This window comes from Ursus maritimus, unplaced genomic scaffold (genome assembly GCF_017311325.1).
Source record: "Ursus maritimus isolate PB19 unplaced genomic scaffold, ASM1731132v1 scaffold_18, whole genome shotgun sequence".
NCBI classification, from domain to species: domain Eukaryota; kingdom Metazoa; phylum Chordata; class Mammalia; order Carnivora; family Ursidae; genus Ursus; species Ursus maritimus.
The window spans coordinates 37,343,492-37,362,533 of record NW_024424230.1 but is presented as its reverse complement, the minus strand read 5'-3'; the positions used below and the strand labels follow the sequence as shown (position 1 = coordinate 37,362,533).

Genomic DNA, 19,042 nt, shown 5'->3' with positions numbered 1-19,042 from the left:
CTGGTTGGGGGGGGGGGGGGGGAGAAATAAGAGCACACACAGAATTACACAAGAAAAACACTGGAAAATGAGAGAGGCTGACTTTCATGAGTTTTTGCAACCAGCAGGGGTCAAAGACTGTAGTTTTAGAGGTCCAGAGAAGGGCTGGTATAGAGCCCTGAGAGGACTACAGTGATCTGAGGATCACCTAAGACACATAGGGAGAGATGGTTCCGCCTTCGTGGAGAGCATCTGAAAGAGATGGCATTGTCTCTCCAGGGAAAAAGGACCTGGCAGGTGCCATTTCCCACCCCCACCTCTCAGCATAGGTGCAGAGACACCTGCTGAGGGTGGTTAACCTGGACACTGGCTCTTTACTGAGCTTTGCTGCAAAACCCATGATCATGAGTGCACTTCTGGGTCAAACTTCCATCAGTCCTGATGTGGTAAGACTGTCCTCCAGAAGACCAGGATAGGTCTTACCACACCAGGTCCTTAAAGTTTGGAGTTTTAAAACTCAGCAGGCCTGGCTGGGATAGAGACCAAAGTGCACTGCACTACTCCAGGCAGGCAAGCAACCTGGGCAGACAGTGTGAAGGCAGTAAGTAAAATATGACATCATATGTATAGAATGTAGGAAGGGGAGAGAGTAAGAATGTATATGTGATATGTGATATGAAGGATGTCTGGGACACCAGAGGGAAAATTGTTCACTCTTCTGGAAAGGCTTTCTTGACAGTGGCAAGTGTGAACTCCACTCTCCAGGAACGAAGGACCTGGCTGGTGCCATTTCCTTCCCTTGCCCTCTTCCTGAAGTGTCAGATCCTGGACAATATGTGACTGCTTCTTCATACAACCATTACTTTTAGAAGGAGCAAACCTAACAGGCTTTTCTAACACAGAGAAGAAGACAGAGACCTAGACGAAATGCCAAGATGGAGGAATTCATCCCAAAAGAAAAAAAAACATGAAAAGGTCACAGCCGGGGATCTAATCAAAACATATATAAGTAATATGCCTAATCCAGAATTTAAAGCAACAATCAAAAGGATACTAGCTGGGCTTGAGAAAAGCATAGAAAACACGAGGGAGTCCCTTACCACAGAGATAAAAGAGCTAAAAACTGACCAGACTGAAATGAAAAATCCAACAACTGAGATTCAAAATTGACAAGGATGGAAGAAGAGGAATGAATAAGTGATACAGAAGATAAAATTATGGGGGAAAAATGAGGGTACATAAAAGAGGGAAAGAAAAATCTTGGAATATGAATGCGGACTTAGGGAAATAAGTGACTCCATAAAGCATAATAACATTCATATCATAGGAGTCCCAGAAGAAGAAGAGCGGGTAAAAGGGGTGAAAGGTTTGAGGAAATTATAGCTGAAAACTTTCCTAATCTGGGGAAGGAAACAGACTTCCAAATCCAGGAGGTACAGAGAACTCCCATCAAAATCAACAAAGCAGGCCAACACAAAGACATAAGATAGTTAAATCTGCAAGGCACAGAGATAAAGAAAAAGTCCTAAAAGCTGCAAGACAAAAGAAGTCCCTAACTTACAAGGGAAGACAAATGAGATTAGCAGCAGATCTTCCCACAGAAATTTTGCAGGCCAGAAGAGAGTGGCATGATATACTGACAACATGCTGAATGGGGAAAATATGCAGCAAGTCTGCATACTAAGTAAGGCTATCATTCAAAATAGAAAGACAAAGATTAGTTTCCTAGACAAATACAAACTAAAGGATTCCATGACCACCAAACTAGCCCTGCAAGAAATATTAAAGGAGACACTTGGAGTGGAAAAGAAAGGCCAAAAGCAATAAAGACTAGAAAGGAACAGAGAAAATCACCAAAAACAATCACAAAACAAGTAAAAAAAAAAAAATGGCACTAAATACATTATCTATCAATAATTACTCTGAATGTAAATGGACTAAATGATCCAATCAAAAGACATAGGGTATCAGAATGGATTTAAAAAAAAACAAAACAAAAAGTGAAAAACAAGATCCATCTATATGCTGCCTCCAAGAGACTCATTTTAGATCAAAAGACACCTGCAGCTTGAAAGTGAGGGGATGAAGAAACATATACCATGCAAATGGACATCAAAAGAAAGTTGGAGCAGCAATGCTTATATCAGGAGAACTAGATTTTTAAACCAAAAACTGTAACAAGAGATGAAAAAGGGCACTATATCATAATAGAGGGGTCTATCCAACAAAATCTATCAATTATAAATATTTATGTCCCCAACTTGGGAGCACCCAAATATATAAAACAATTAATAACAAACATAAAGGAACTCACTGATAATAATACAATAATAGTAGGGGATTTTAACACCCCACTTATATCAATGGACAATCATCTAAGCAGAGAATCAATCAGGAAACAGTGGCTTTGAATGACACACTGGACCAGATGAACTTAACAGATATATTCAGAATATTTCCTCCTAAAGCATAATACACATTCTTTTCAAGTGGACCCGGAACATTTTCCAGAACAGATCACAAGCAGGTCACAAATCAGGCCTTGACAAGTTCAGAAAGATTGAGATCATATCATACATATTTTCTGACCACAGTGCTACGAAACGAAGTCAATCACAAGAAAAAATTTGGAAATACACGAAGATTAAAGAACATCCTACTAAAAAATGAAAGGTCAACCAAGAAACTAAAGAAAAATTAAATAAAAAATACATGAAAACAAATGAAAATGGAAACGCAATGGTCCCAAACCTTTGGGGTACAGCAAAAGCAGTTAGAAGACAGAAGCATATAGCAATACAGGTCTACCTCAAGAAGCAAGAAAAATCTCAAATACACAACCTAACCTTATAGCTAAAAGAGCTAGAAAAAGAACAACAAATGAAGCTGAAAGACAGCATAAGAAGGGAAATAATAAAGATTAGAGCAGAAATAAGTTATATAGAAACAAACAAGAAAAACCCAGTAGAACAGATCAATGAAACCAGGAGCTGGTTCTTTGAAAAAATTAATAAAATCGGTAAATCCCTACACAGACTTATCAACCAGATAAGAGAAAGGATGCAAATACATAAAATCACAGATGAAAGAGGAGAAATCACAACCAAAACTACAGAAATAAAGTCATAAGAGAATATCATGAAAAATTATATGCCAACACATTGGGCAATCTGGAAGAAATGGATAAATTCCTAGAAACACAAAACACCAAAACCAAAACAGGAAGAAATAAAAAACTTGAACAGACTCATAACCAGAAAAGAAATTGAAGGAGTAATAAAAAATCTTCCAACAGCCTCATGGCTCCTGCAGCCCAGCTCCCCCACTCTAGAGCCCAGTGCCACTGGTGCCATGTCTTCCGGGGCCAGCATGAATGCCATGCAGCACCTGATGGAGCAGCTCAAGCTGGAGGCCAACATGGAGAAGATCAAGGTCTTTCAGGCAGCTGCAGAGCTTCAAGAGTATTGCATGCAGAATGTCTGCAGGGATGCCCTGCTGGTAGGTATTCCAGCTAGAAGCAACCGCTTCCAGAAACCCAGATTCTGTGCTTTATCCTAAAGGCTGTAGGAAGTTGACTAAAGAATGTTTTAAGCACAAAGTGATGAATAACTGCCTCCAAGTCTCAAGAAAACACTTTTCTCCAACCAAATGACTTTTAGCTATTTTAGACCTCTCCTGTGGCCTGCTCCTATAGCCAAAATTCTATAGAAATTGAGGAGTTTCTACTTAGATAAAGCAACTGGGTGAAGGAGTAGACTTTAAATAATAATGGCCAACTCTTGGTAAAGTACTTTTTCATTTAAGACAAACAAAAATCTTACCCCCAAATACACCTGTTTCATAAGCAAATTACTGGTGTTTCTATATCTGGAATATTTGTTTTATTTACTGGATGTTTACATTTTGGGAAGGAAAACATTTTTGCTTGTTAAAAAATTGAATATGTGTAATTTGTTGTTCCAAAGGTTCTATAGCATAACAAAACTTGTTCTTTTCTCATGAATTTAGTTTCTAAATGAAGATAAGCAAATATAAAACTGGGGCTTTATTAATCATTAATAGGTTTTAATAATCAAAGGATGTCTACATTTTTCTAAATGAGAAGATTGTTTTATTTGTAACTATAAACATGGAAGCTATTTCTTAGAAAATTTGTTTGGAAAGATTCACGTTGTGTTGTGTATTAGATTGCCCCTTCATGTGTATGAAGCAGATTTGGTCTTTGTCTTAAGTTCCTCTACTTTATAGTTGTGGTTGTACTTAAAAAACAAAACAAAACAAAAACTACATTACTTCATATCTTTGAAAATAAAAAGATTTACTTATTTATTTTAGGAGGAGAGTGTGAGTGCAAGAAGGGGCAGGCAAAGAGGGAGAGAGAAAGAATCTTAAGTAGATTCTGAGCTGAGCATGGACCCTGATGCAGGGCTCACTCTCACAGCCCTGAGATCATGACCTGAGCTGAAATCAAGAGTCTGACACCTGACTGAGCCACCCAGGCACCCCTATTTCATGTCTTTAAAAAAAATGTTTCAATGAGATCTTCAGAACATGGAAAATGATTAAAAATGAAATAATGTTGAAATACTACAATCTAAATGAATTCTTAATGTTGCAAGTGTTTTACTTTGATGATGTCCCTTTGATTCAATTTTGGACACTTAAAAAAAATTTTTTTTTTTACATGGGTGAGTGAGAGCTTGTGAGAGTGGGGTGGGAGGAGCAGAGGGAGAGGGAGAAAAAGGATCTTAAGCAGGCTCCATACTCAGCATGGAGTCAACTTGGGCTCGATCTCATGACCCTGAGATCATGACCCGGCCAAACTCAAGAGTCAGATGCTTAACTGACTGAGCCACCCAGGCACCTCTAATTTGGGACACTTTTAAAAGAATGCTTTATTCATGTTTGTAATAATCTTTGATGAGCTTGGAAATAAAATTTCTGTTTAGTTAAAAACAAAATAAAAACATCAAACAAAAAGAGTCCCAATAAACAGAAGTCCAGGGCCAGCCAGATGGTTTCACAGGGGAATTCTACCAAACATTTAAAGAAGAGTTACTACCTATTCTTCTCAAACTATTCCAAAAAATAGAAATGGAAGGAAAACTTCCAAACTCATTCTACAAGGCCAGAATTACCCTAATTCCAAAACCAGACAAAGACATCACTAAAAAAGAGAACTATGGGCCAATATCCATAAAAACATGGATGTGAAAATTCCCAACAAAACACTAAGAAACGAAATCCAACAGCACATTAAGAGAATCATTCACCATGATCAAGTGGGATTTATTCCTGGGTTGCAAGGGTGATTCAATATTCACAAATCAATCAATGTAGTATACCACATTAATAAAAGAAAAGAATCATATGATCCTCTCGACAGATGCAGAAAAAGCATTTGATAAAATATAGCACCCATTCTTGATAAAAACCCTTAACAAAGTAGGAATAAATAAAGAGAACATACCACCTCAACAACATAAAGGCCATTCACAAAAAAACTCATAGCTAATAAATTCTCAATGGGGAAAAACTGAGAGCTTCTCCTCTCTGGTCAGGAACAAGACAGGCATGCCCACTCTCACGACTGTTATTTAACATAGTATTGGAAGTCCTAGCCTCAACAATCAGAAAACAAAAATAAATAAAAGGCATCCAAATCAGCAAGGAGGAAGTCAAACATTCACTATTTGCGGATGACATGACACTATGTAGAACACCTGAAAGACTCTACCAAAAAATTGCTAGAATTGATACACAAATTCAGTAAAGTTGCAGGAAACAAAAATCAATATACAGAATCTGTTGTGTTTCTATACATCAAAATGAAGCATCAGAAAGAGAAATCAAGGGATCAATTCCATTTACTATTGCACCAAAACCCATAAGATACCTAGGGATAAACCTAACCAAAGAGGTAAAAGTATTCTGAAAACTACAGAACGCTTATGAAATAAATTGAAGATGACACAAAGAAATGAAAAAACATTTCAGGCTCATGGACTGGAAAAAACACATATTGTTAAAACGTCTGTATTACCAAAAGCATTCTACACATTTAATGCAATCCCTATCAAAATTCCACCAGCATTTTTCACAGAGCTACAACAAACAATCCAATAAACAAAAGACCCTGAATATCCAAAGCAATCTTGAAAAAGAAAAGCAAAGCTGGAAGCATCACAATTCTGGACTTCAAGTTATATTACAAAGCTATACTAATCAGGACATTATGGTAGTGGCAAAAAATAAACACACAGATCAATAAAACAGAATAGAAAACCCAGAAATGGACCCACAACTGTATGATCAACTAATCTTCAACAATGCAGGAAAGAATATCCAATGGAAAAAAAGAAAGTCCCCTCAACAAATGGTGCTGGGAAAACTGGGCAGGAACAGGCAAAAGAATGAAACGGGCCCCTATCTTACACCATACACAAAAATAAATTCAAAATGGATTAAAGACCTAAATGTGAGATAGGAAACCATCAAAATTCTAGAGATCACAGGCAGTAACCTCTTTAACATCAGCCATAGCAACTTCTTACTAGATACATCTCCTGATGCAAGGGAAAGAAAAGTAAAAATAAACTATTGGGATTTCATCAAGATAAAAGATTCTGCACAGCAAATGAAACAACACAACTAAAATTCAACCTTCAGAATGGGAGAAGTTATTTGCAAATTATGTATCTGATAAAGGGTTAGTATCTGAAATACATAAAGAACTTATCAAACTCAACACTCAAAATCCAGTTAAAAAATAGGCAGAAGACATGAATAGACTTTTTTCCAAAGAAGACATCCAGATGGCTAAGAGACATGAAAAGATACACGACATCACTCATCATTAGGGAAATACAAATCAAATGTACAATGAGATACCACTTCACACCTGTCCAAATGGCTAAAACTAACAACACAGGAAACAACAGATGTTGGTGAGGATGAAGAGAAAGGGAACCCTCTTACACTGTTGATGGGAATGCAAACTGGTGAAGCCACTCTGGAAAACACTATGGAGTTCCTCAACAGTTAAACATAGAACTACCCTATGACCCAGAAATTACCTTTGTAGGTATTTACCCAAAGGACACAAAAATACTGATTTGAAGGGATACATGCATCCTGATGTTTAAAGCAGCATTATCAACAATGGACAAATCATGGAAAGAGCCCAGACATCCATCAACTGATGAATGGATAAAGAAAGTGGGGGGGGGGGAATATTACTTGGCCATCAAAAAGAATGGAATCTTGCCATTTGCAATGGCGTGGATAGAGCTAGAGCATATTGTACTAAGCAAAAGAGAATGACAAATACCATATGATTTCACTCTATGTGGAATTTAAGAAATAAAACAGATGAATATAGGGGAAGAGAAAAAGAGAAAGCAAAGCAAGCCATAAAAGACTTCTTAAATATAGAGAACAAACTGAGGGTTGCTGGAGGGGAGGTAGGCACGGGTATGGTTTAAATGGGTGGTGAGTATTAAGGAGGGCACTTGTGATGAGCACTGGGTGTCTTATGTAAGTGATAAATCATTAAATTCTACTCCCAAAACTAATATTACACTATATGTTAACTGAAATTTAAATAAAAACTTTAAACTACAACCCAAAAAAAGCCTATGGAAAGAGAAAAAAGTAAATAATACTGACCTTTCTTAACTATTCCAAAGAAATACAAGAGAAAGTAATACTAATTCTTTCTAACCAGCATTACCCTGATACCAAAACCTGATAGACATTACAAAAAAATAGTTACAGATCAATATCCCTGATGAACACAGATACAAAAATCCTCAAAAAATATTAGCAAATTGAATTCTACATTACATTAAAAGGATTGTTCACAATGATCAAGTGAGATTTATTCCAGGATTAAATAGAGGTTCAATATCTACAAATCAATTAACATGATATACATTAAAAAAAATAAAGGATAAAAATCATGAGATCAGCTGAATAGATGCATGTGACAAAATTCAACATCCATTCATGCTAAAAATCTCAGCAAAGTACATTTGGAGGAACCATTTATCAACATAATAAAGGCCATATATGAAAAACTCTCAGCTAATATCCTACTCAATGGTGAAAAGCTGAAAGCTTTTCCTCTAAGATCAGAAACAAGGCACAGATGTCCACTCTCAGCTCTTTTATTCAAAATAGTAGTGGAAGTCCTAGCTATAGTACTAAAGCTACATCTATTAGAATAATTGAATTCAGTAAATTTGTAGTATACAAAATTAATATACATCAATCTGTTGCATTTCTATACATTAATAATGAAGTATCAGAAAGAGAAATTATCAAAACAATCCCATTTATAATTATATCAAAAAATGAAATACTTTGGAATAAATTTAACCAAGGATATAAAAAATCTGGTGTCAGAAAATGGTTAAGTTTCATTTTTTTGAATGTAGCGGTGCAGTTTTCCCAGCACCAAATATTGAAGAAACTGTCTTATCCCATCATCTATTTTTTATTCCTTTGTCATAGATTAATTTACCACAAAAGAATGTATTATTTCTGGACTCTCTAGTCAGTTTAGATTATCTTTGTGTCTATTTTTGTGCCTGTACTGTTTTGTTTACTATAGCTTCATAGTATGGATTTAAATCTGGGATTGTGTTACTTCCAGCTTTGTTCTTTTCCTCAAGATTTCTTTGGCTATTTCATCGTCTTTAGTGGATCCATACAATTTTGGGGTTATTTGTTCTAGTTCTGTGAAAAATGTCATTGGTATCTTATAGGGATTGCATTTAACCTTCAGATCACTTTGGGTAATATGGGCATCTTAACAATATTCTTCCAATCCATGAACATGGTATACCTTTCCATTTATTTATGTCAGCTTGAAATTCTTTCATCACTGTCTCAGTTTTCTTCATATAGGTCTTTCATGTAATACCTGAAACCTTAAAACTCCTAAAAGAAAACATAGGCAGTAAACTCTTAGACATTGGTCTTAATATTTTTCTTCATGTCTCCTCAGGCAAGGGAAACAAAAGCAAAAATAAACAATTCAGACTATATGAAATTAAAAGGCTTTTTCACTGTGAAAGAAGCTATCAACAAAACAAAAAGGCAACCTACTGAAAGGAAGAACATATTTGTAAATGATATTTCCAATAAGGAGTTAATATCCAAAGTATATAAAGAACTCATACAACTCAACGTCAAACAATTCTACTAAAAATGGGTGGAGGACCTGAATAGACGTTTTTTTCAAAGAAGACACACAGATGGCCAAGAGGTACCTAAAACGATGCTCAACATCACTAATCATCAGGAAAATGTAAATTGAAACTACAATGAGATATCATCTCACACCTATTAGAATGGCTAGTATCAAAAAGACAGGAAATAAAGTTTGGTAAAAAGGGAACCATCATGTACTGTTGGTGGGAAGGTAAATTGGTGTAACCACTATGGAAAACTGTATAGAGGTTCCTCAAAATATTAAAAGTAGAAATACCATATGATTCAGTAATTTCACTTCTGGGTATTTATCTGAAAAAAAATTAAAACACTAATTCAAAAAGATATATGCACCCCTATGTTTATTGCCACATTATTTATAATAACCAAGATATGGAAGCAACCTGAGTATCCACTAACAGATGAAAGGACAAAGAGGATGTAGTGTGTCTATATATGTACAATGGAAGATTACTCCTCCATAATAAAAAATAAAATCTTGCCGTTTGTTATGGCACAGATGCATCTAAAAGGTATTATGCTAAGTGAAATAAGACTGAGAAGGACAAATACAATTTCACTTATATATGTAATCTAAAAAGAACAAATGAACAAACAAAAACCAAGCGACCCAAATTCAAAGAACTTGTGGTTGTCAGAAGGTGGCAGGTAGAGGGATGGGCAAAATAGGTAAAAGGGAAAAGAGGTACAAACTTTCAGTTATAAAATAAATAAGTCAGGGGGATACAAAGTATAGCATAAGGAGTATAATCAACAATATTGTTATAATGTATGATAATATGATAACTATACATATTGTGGTGAGAATTTCATAATGTATACAATTTTCAAATGACTGTTGTACACCTGAAACTAGTATTTTATATTATGCTTCAAGTTGAAAAAAAAAAAAAAAAAAGCTGTACCTCATATAGTAGGTCTGGAGTGGGGCCCATAAATTAGAATTTCTACTACATACCCAGGTAATGCAGATGCAGCTAGTCTTAGTCTGTTTGGGCTGCTACCTCAAAAATACTACTGACGAGTGACTTAAACAATAAACATATGTTTTGCACAGTGCTGGACATTGGGAAGTCCGCGATCAAGGTGCCAGCAGATTTGATGTCTGATGAGGCCTACTTGCTGGTTCATAGACAGTAATCTTTTCCCTAGGTCCTCACATAGCAGAAGGGGCAAAAGCACTCTCAGGTTCATGAGAGTTCCACACTCATGACTTAATCCCCTCTCCAAAGCCCCACCTTTTAGTATCACATTGAAGGATGGGATTTCAATGCAGGAATTTCAGAAGGACACAAACACTCACTGCAAGTCTGGGGAACACACTTTGACAAGCTAGTGCATTTTTATTTTCTTCACGTGTAATCCAAATAACCATTACCATCATGAGCTCCATAAAATCTTCGTAACATTTAAGGTTTTAAAATATTTTTTTCTTAAGATTTTTATCCATTTTATAAACCCCAGTACATAATGTCTTTCCTATTCAAAATAGTTCACAAGCAAAATAGCATATGTGACCTTTGGTTATCAAATAAACTGGGCAGCATCTCATCACTTTAATACTTTTATTTTTTTCCATAAAATGCTTGTAAAGAATTTATTTTTGTCAGTGTACTGTTGAATCTCTTTAAATAATATTTGATCAAGATTTAAGAGAGAAAAAAGCCCTTTTTACAACTATATTGAGTAGAATCAACTCATCCTAAAATGCCATAATGAAATATCACAGTATTTATCAAAGTCAAAATGAAACTGCTGCTGACATTTATGTGTTGTTACCCTAACAAATTGTGTTTTCATTATTTTAATCTTTCCTTTATGTTGTTTCCTGTTTGAGAGGGTCTTGAATCTCATTATCTTTCTCTCTCCTGTTATTTTCATCATTATTTTTTGTCACTCTTATTTTTATAATTTTGACCATCAGACTTGTTTTTAACAATAGTTTTTGACACGCTGACATTTTGGAGCTCCTACCAATAGTTCTCTTTTGGATTTTTAATAGAAGACTTCCTTTCCTTTATATGAGAATTGTGGAATGATCAAGAATTCTGAATATATAAAATTAATCTATAATTACAACATATACATTTTTAAGTCACTTCCATGTTATTTTGAACCACATAACTATATTATCACATTGTCCTTTTACCATATACATTGAAGTTCTTGATGAATTTATATAGAGTTTTGTTGTTGGAAAACTTAATTCTTCAAGCTATTTCAGCTTGTCAATCAATGACAACTTTGCTTGCCATTTCTTCTGGAACTTCCAGGTCTCATCTGGACAGTTTGTATACTTGATGTAGTAGGCTAAGGTCCAATTTGATAAGTGAGATGAATACAAGTACCTTCGCCTGTAGATCTGCTATAGGTTTATGTCATACAAAAGAATTCTGATGGGATTCCCATAAAAAAGAAAAAAATAGGGGCACCTGGGTGGCTCAGTCGTTAAGCATCTGCCTTCAGCTCAGAGCGTGATCCCAGGGTCCTGGGATAGAGCCCCACATCAGGCTCCCTGCTCCACTGGGAGCCTGTTTCTTCCTCTCCCACTCCCCCCACTTGTGTTCCCTCTCTCACTGGCTATGTCTCTCTCTGTCAAATAAATAAGATCTTTAAAATACAGGTGTGTGTATGTATATATATATATAGTATATATAGGTATGTATAGGTGTGTATATATATACATATATATATATAGTAGGTATATATAGGTATGTGTGTGTGTGTATATATATATACATATATAATATACATATATATGTAGGTATATATAGGTATGTGTGTGTGTGTATATATACATATATAATATACATATATATATATTATAGTAGGCTTATTGAGTATATTCTTCAAAGGACAGACCTTTAATTTTGGTTAATTATCAGTAAGAAGCAAATCTTTTGTTTTATATAATGATGATTAGAAGAATGCTCAACTATTTAAATTGTGGCTGCAAACAATTCAATCCTTGTTTCTCCCATCTCCATTTCCCATATAGTTCTGGTATCAAGAACAGCAGTACATGTCCAAATCAGGATCTGTGGCTATAAACACCTTGTGGATTAATTTCAGGACAGTTGGTGTTAGGATAATTCCTGGGAGTTGTCCCTATGTTGGCATAGCTACCGTAACTCAAGTGCACCCAGAAGTGACGGTGAATCCCTTCTTTTCCTCCATTGTTTTATAGAGGGTGTTTAAGGTGTGGTAACTTTATAGCATTCAAATCAAAATTAAGTAACAGAGCAGACCTGACAGTTGTGAGCGGACAAAACCAGGTCAGTCATACAAGCAAAGTTTAACTTCGTTTTACAAATGGCTCATTTTTTACTTATGTCTCTAAAAATCATTGGTGAAACTTAACTGGCCCCCAAAATTGGTATGAGGTAATCACTAACCAATTTCCTCATTTAAGAAAATTCTAATAGTATAACCAATCACTGTGAATAAACAGTCACTACATAAGCAGTCCTCACTACATAAGCTGCTTTAGAAAAATATACCCCTGAGCCTCATTCCAGGTTTTGTTTGAGTGCTCCCAGTTTACAAACTGTCTTTTTGGTGTGTACACAGCAAACTTTTATTAATTACTACTATAGTGATTCAAGTTCATTTCTGAACTTTTGGCAATAGTTTAAACTACCTGTTACAAGATGAGACCATGATGAAATGAAATGGAGAAAATCAATGCACATATCTTAGAGATCCTAGATTTGAAACCAGTCATACTAACAATGAAACTTATTTTGGTAGTTTCAAGTTTTTATGTAAATTCTGGTTAGTTAGCATATAGAGTGATGTTAGTTTCAGGAGAATTTAGTGATTCACCACTTACATATAACACCCAGTGCTCATCACAAGTGCCATCCTTAATACCCATCACCCATTTAGGCCATCCCCCACCCACCTCACCTTCAGCAACCCTCAGTTTGGTCTCTAAATTGAAGAGTCTTTTATATCTTGCTTCCCTTTCTCTTTTTCCCTTCCCTTATAATCATCTGTTCTGTTTCTTAAATTCCACATATAAGTGAAATCATATGGTATTTGTCTTTCTCTGACTTATTTCGCTTAGCATAATACACCCTAGCTCTGTCCACGCCATTGCAAATGGCAAGATTCCATTCTTTCTGATGGCCAAGTAATATACCATTGTGTATATACCACATCTTCTTTATCCATTCATCAGCTCAACAGTGTTTAGTCTCTTTCCATAATTTAGCCATTGTTGATAATGCTGCAGTAAATATTGGGGTGCATGTATCCCTTCAAATCAGTATTTTTGTATCCTTTCAGTAAATACCTAGTAGTGTAATTTCTGGGTTGTAGGGTAGTTCTATTTTTAACTTTTTGAGGAAACTCCATAGTGTTTTCCAGAGTGGCTTCACCAGTTTGCATTCCCATCAACAGGGTAAGAGGGTTCCCCTTTAGCCATATCCTCACCAAAATCTGTTGTTTCCTGTGTTAATTTTAGACCTTCTGACAGGTGTGAGGGGATATCTTATTGTAGTTTTGATTTGCATTTCCCTGATGATGAGTGGTGCTGAGCATCTTTTCATGGGTCTGTTAGCCATCTATAGGTCTTCTTTGAAAAACACGTCTATTCATGTCTTCTGCCCATTTCTTCACTGGATTATTTGTTTTTTGGATGTTGAGTTTGATAAATTCTTTGGACACTAACCCTTTATCAGATCCATAATTTGCAAATGTCTTCTCCCATTCTGAAGGTTCCATTTTAGTTTTGTTGATGGTTTCCTTCACAACAACAATCAAATTTTCAGTGGGGTTTATTTTGTTGAAGAAGAGTGTGTTTTCCATTTACTAGTAACTGTTGCATTTTAGGATGTGGGAAAACGATTTTTTTAGAAGTGCAAGTTTGTGATATTGGGTGAACGAAGGAAAATAAACAGTAGACATCTGACACTTTTTCCTATTTTTGAGGCACACCCCCCTATATAAACAACTCCCAACACAGAGGCTTAAAAATGGGGGTACTCTCAATCCAGACTCCATCTATTAAATGTACTCACCACAAACTTTAAATACAACGTAGAATGTAGAGAAATAGAAACTATTCTGGACAGGTGGTATCCAGAGGGCAACCGTATGTTCATTTCCAGGGGTAGCAGTATCCATGGTTCTAGGGGGCAACTGCCTATGCTCAGTCTTGAAGTTTTCCAATAGGTGACTTGTGCAATGCAAATTGCAGAATTGTTCCTGGCCATGAAGATTCCAAGCCTGACTGTTCACCCCTCCCAGACACTTCTTTCTGCTGCAATTAGTCACCTTCACTAAAATCCCTGAGTGCTACAAATGCCAAACTTTGATGAGAAAATGGATACTTGATTTGAAAAAGACTTTTTAGCCAAAATATTAAATCACTCATGATATACTGCAAGTTTTAAAAATACACTATGAATATATTAAGAACTCCTACAACTCAGGGGCGTCTGGGTGGCTCAGTTGGTTAAGTGTCCAACTCTTGATTTTGGGTCAGGTCAAGATCTCAAGGTTGTGAAATTAAGCCCCACACTGGACTCTCTGCTGGGCATAGAGTCTGCTTAATACGCGTTCTCTCCCTCTCCTCTGCCCTCACTCACGCGTTCTCTCTCCCTCTCCACACACACACACACACACACACACACACACAGACACACACACCCTCCTACAATTCAAAAAAAAATTAAGTAAACGAATTCAAAAATGGAATTGAATAGACATTTGTCCCAAACTGATATACAAATGGCCAACAAGCATATGCAAAGATGCTCAACAGCACTAATCATCAGAGAAATGCACATCAAAACTATAATAAAATATCACCTCATACCCATTTAGGATGGCTACTATCGAAAACCCAGAAAATAACTAGTGTTGGTGGTTATATGGAAAAGTATGAACCCTTGTACACTGATGGTAGGATTATAAAATATTGTGACAGCTACGAAAAATATGTTGGTTCCTTAAAAAATTAAAGATAGAACAACCATATAATCCTCAAATCCCACTTGTTGGTATATATCCAAAAGAACTGAAAGCAGGGTGTCAAAGAGATATTTGCACATCCATGTTCATTGCAGCACTATTCACAATAGCCAAGAGATGGAAGCAACCTAAATATCTATCCATGGATAAATGGATAAAGAAAGTATGATATATGCATATAATGAAATATTACTCAGCCTAAAAAAGAAAGGAAATACTGTCACATGTTACAACATGGATGAACTTGAAGACATTATACTAAGTGAAATAGACCAGTCACAGAAGGACAAATACTGTATGATTCCACTTACAGGATGTACTTTGGACAGTCAAAATCATACAGACATAAAGTAGAACAGTGGTTGCCAGGAGCTGAAGAGAGAGGGGGATAGGAAGTTATTGTTTAATGGGGACAGAGTTTCAGTTTTACCAGACAAGAAAGAGTTATGGACTTGGATATTAATGACACTTGCACATTATTTAATACCACTGAACTGTATACTTAAAAATGGTTAAGATGGTAATTTTTGTTATGTGTTTTTTACAATTCTAAAAAAACACAAAAACACAAAATATTTTAATTAAAAAATCTCTACAATTGGGGCACCTGGGTGGATCAGTCAGTGAAGCATCCAACTCTTGGTCTCGGCTCAGGTCATGATCTCATGGGTGGCGGACCGAGCCCTGAGTTTGCTCCACAAGTGGGGAGTCTGCTTGAAAGATTCTCCCCCCTGCCCCTCACCTCTCCCCACTCATTCTCATTCTTTCTCTCTCAAATAAATAAATCTTTAAAAACAAAAAAGTCTAAAATTTGTATAGGAAAGAAAACCAAACATAAGTTAGAGTACCACTTGTTTTCCTTTGCTCTGATTAATTCTCATGTTTGAATTTTCACAACTCTCTCCTTCCTTACTAGCAATACCATGGGGTTATTAAAAGACATTCAGTAGTAGATATGGAAAAAGAAAAAAATCCTTTACGTCAAGCATGTCTCATTTGTCTTTCAGTCAAAGTGGGCTTCCTCCAAAGTTGGTATGGTTTGGGTACCACTTTTAGATGATGAGGTAGAGATGGAGAAGACAGCTATCCCTTCTGCTATCCTAAACACATGTGGGGGTTTTTTTAATATCAAATACAATTTGATCCATTGATGATAGGAAGCCATCTATGAGAAGCAGTTTTTTGAGGATATAGGGCCTCAGAAAAATGCAATGAGATCATAGAGAGATTCAACACTGAACAGTTAATCTTGGATATTAACACACATACCAAGTCAAAAAAGAGAAATATTGGTCAGGCTACATAAATGCTCATGCAGTAGAGGTGGGGAGGAAAGTATAAGCCATCATTCTAAAATGGGTGCAGAACAACTAATTCTCATAATGGTCCCTTGGTACACATGCCCAGTGTGCTAAATGGTTACTGAAGTTTTTCCTGAGGAAAAAAATTGTCCCATTATTCTGCATATTTCATTTGGGAATAAAAGACATAAGTCAAAAGCAACACACTTTATTTGAACTTAGTATACACTTCGATGTGAAAGAACTTCCCCTGAGAGAATTGGTATATACTTTAACCCATTTGTCAAGGCTTTTATTTTTGTTATATAAATGATGACAGAAATATGTGGTAGGAATGACATTATAGGTTTCTATCAACTCCAAGGTTCTCTGATTACACCACTTTTAAGAGGAAGAAGCCAACACAGTTTATGTTCCTGAAGCTTCCAAAAATGTTGTTAGGGATATTGATTTGATCTTTTATTATAACGTTAGAATATACTGATATTAGAGAAGTCTTGTGACCTAGTAAAAACATGAATCCCTGATTTCACTCTTCTTTTAAAGTTTCAAACACAACTATTAAAGTTATTAACTTATCACCCTGAAGGAGAAATCCCCAAATGGCAAAATTCATCTTCTAATGTCTCCATTTTGTTCTCGATTAAAATAATAAAAGGTAAATGCAGGCATCAGATCTCTAAATGTCTCATGAACATCAATTAGATTTTGTTCAAGTACTTTTAAAAAGATGAAAAATGTTATGCATACTGTTAATGTATTTTCCCAATCGCTAATTTTGTGTTTTTAGAGTAATGTTTTTTCTTTTTAGAGTTAAATTTCACTTGAAAGTGAGGCTTGAAAGTGAATTGAATTCTCAGTCATTAATTCCATCACCGACAATTCAAATGATTATAATATTTTTAGAGGTTTTGAGGCATTATTACAATTTTTATTCACAAGGGAAGGGGTGGTATAAATATTTTAGCAATATTTAGTAAAAATTTCACAGCCTAGGCTTCAGACACTAAAAAATTGAAGGTCTGAAAGGTAGAATTCCCAAAACTGGTATCTATTATTAAGGTACTTTAAATTTGTAGATTACATATTTAACCTTGTTTCATTTTTTAAAATAAGTCTAGTTGTAAATAACAGCAAGACCATCAATAATGACAATGATAACCACGATATAAATGTTACTTATGTTCTACTTCTGTACTTAATGTGTTACACATATTAATTCATTCTCACAAGGACCCCATGAAGTAAATACTATTATGCTCATTTTACTGGTGAGAAAAATGAGAGTGAATGGTGAAGCTTTGATTTGAACCCTTGCAATCTGGTTTCAATGCTGTCCACCCATATGTGCTGTGTTACAGCACACAAGATTTAACTGATGTAACTTCTGGTTTGAGATTATTTTGATACTATGTGACAGACATAATCTATCCTTAAATTTATGTTCATAACTGTATTGGTCAATATAATGCTAGCTGCTATAAAAAACCCTCCAAATCTCTGTGACTAAACAGAATTCATTTCTTATTCAGATCAGGTCCTAAGTGGTTTCTGTGACTGGTGGGGACTTCACATGTGGTAACTCAGTGTCTTACGTTTCTTCCATGTGTGGAAATCTAGGACCTTGGAGTCCTGTGTCCAGCCCGTAGAGAAGGAAAGGAGGATCATGCATGGGAAATTACTATGGGCCGGTCCTGGAACTGGTACATTTCTTCTCTACTCTCTTTCCATTGCCCAGAACTCAACTACAGGGACAAGGAAATGCTGTTTAGGTGTGTGTGAGCCCAGGAAGAAAAAAAAAAGGAGATCAGTGAGTAGCTTGCCAGTATCTCCCACAGCAGTCTTGCCTATCTTAATGATGTGCTACTCATACTTTCTGACTCCAAAACTAATATTTACACCACTATATCTTTTCTAGATACTCCATATACATATATCAAAGTGAACCATACCAGTATATACAAAGGATATAATGAAGGTAGAGTCAGATTTTTTAAATGGCCAGACTCTGGCCAAGGAGGAGATTTTGGGTGTCAAGGGAAAAAAATCTAGACAATATAGTATTCAATCAGATCTTTACCAAAGATTTTTCTTTCTCTCCCATAAGGAAAACTTATCTGCTAAATCCCTGTTTTCTTATCTGTTCCTGCTACAAGATATTAGCTCCCTTGAGAACTTATGGAATTCCTTGAGGAATTTTGACTGTATCGGTTATTAATATAGAGTAAGCATCCAAGATATCCTGGGTTTGTTAATTATTAATTTAAATGTGCTCTGTAAATACTTAGTGCTAAGAACATAGCAAGTGCTTAATAGAAGTTTGTAGATTATTGCTTGGACAGTATTGGTTTTTAATGTGAGTAAAGAGAGAATCCAAACTATGAATGTAAATTAAAGACTTACAGAAGGATTAGACTGTTTTCCTTTCATATTTACTTTTGAAGGTAGGTGTGTAGGAAATGGCTGATTGTAGAGCAATGCGTTTTGATATGTTAAGGACATGAACTTTTAGACTATAAATGTAAAATCTGAAAAGTAAGACTCAA

At 35.7% G+C, this 19,042-nt stretch overlaps 2 protein-coding genes across 5 annotated transcripts in view; one reads left to right on the top strand and one right to left on the bottom strand.

Annotated features, from left to right (window-relative positions):
- NOL4 (nucleolar protein 4) overlaps positions 1–19,042 on the bottom strand; it is a 388,144-nt gene that overhangs the window by 128,721 nt on the left and 240,381 nt on the right. The window lies entirely within an intron of this gene.
- LOC103663361 (guanine nucleotide-binding protein G(I)/G(S)/G(O) subunit gamma-10-like) lies at positions 3,229–3,689 on the top strand. Its single transcript, XM_008691048.2, has one exon. It carries the CDS (start codon positions 3,331–3,333, stop codon positions 3,535–3,537), a length of 207 nt encoding a protein of 68 aa, XP_008689270.1. The 5' UTR covers positions 3,229–3,330; the 3' UTR covers positions 3,538–3,689.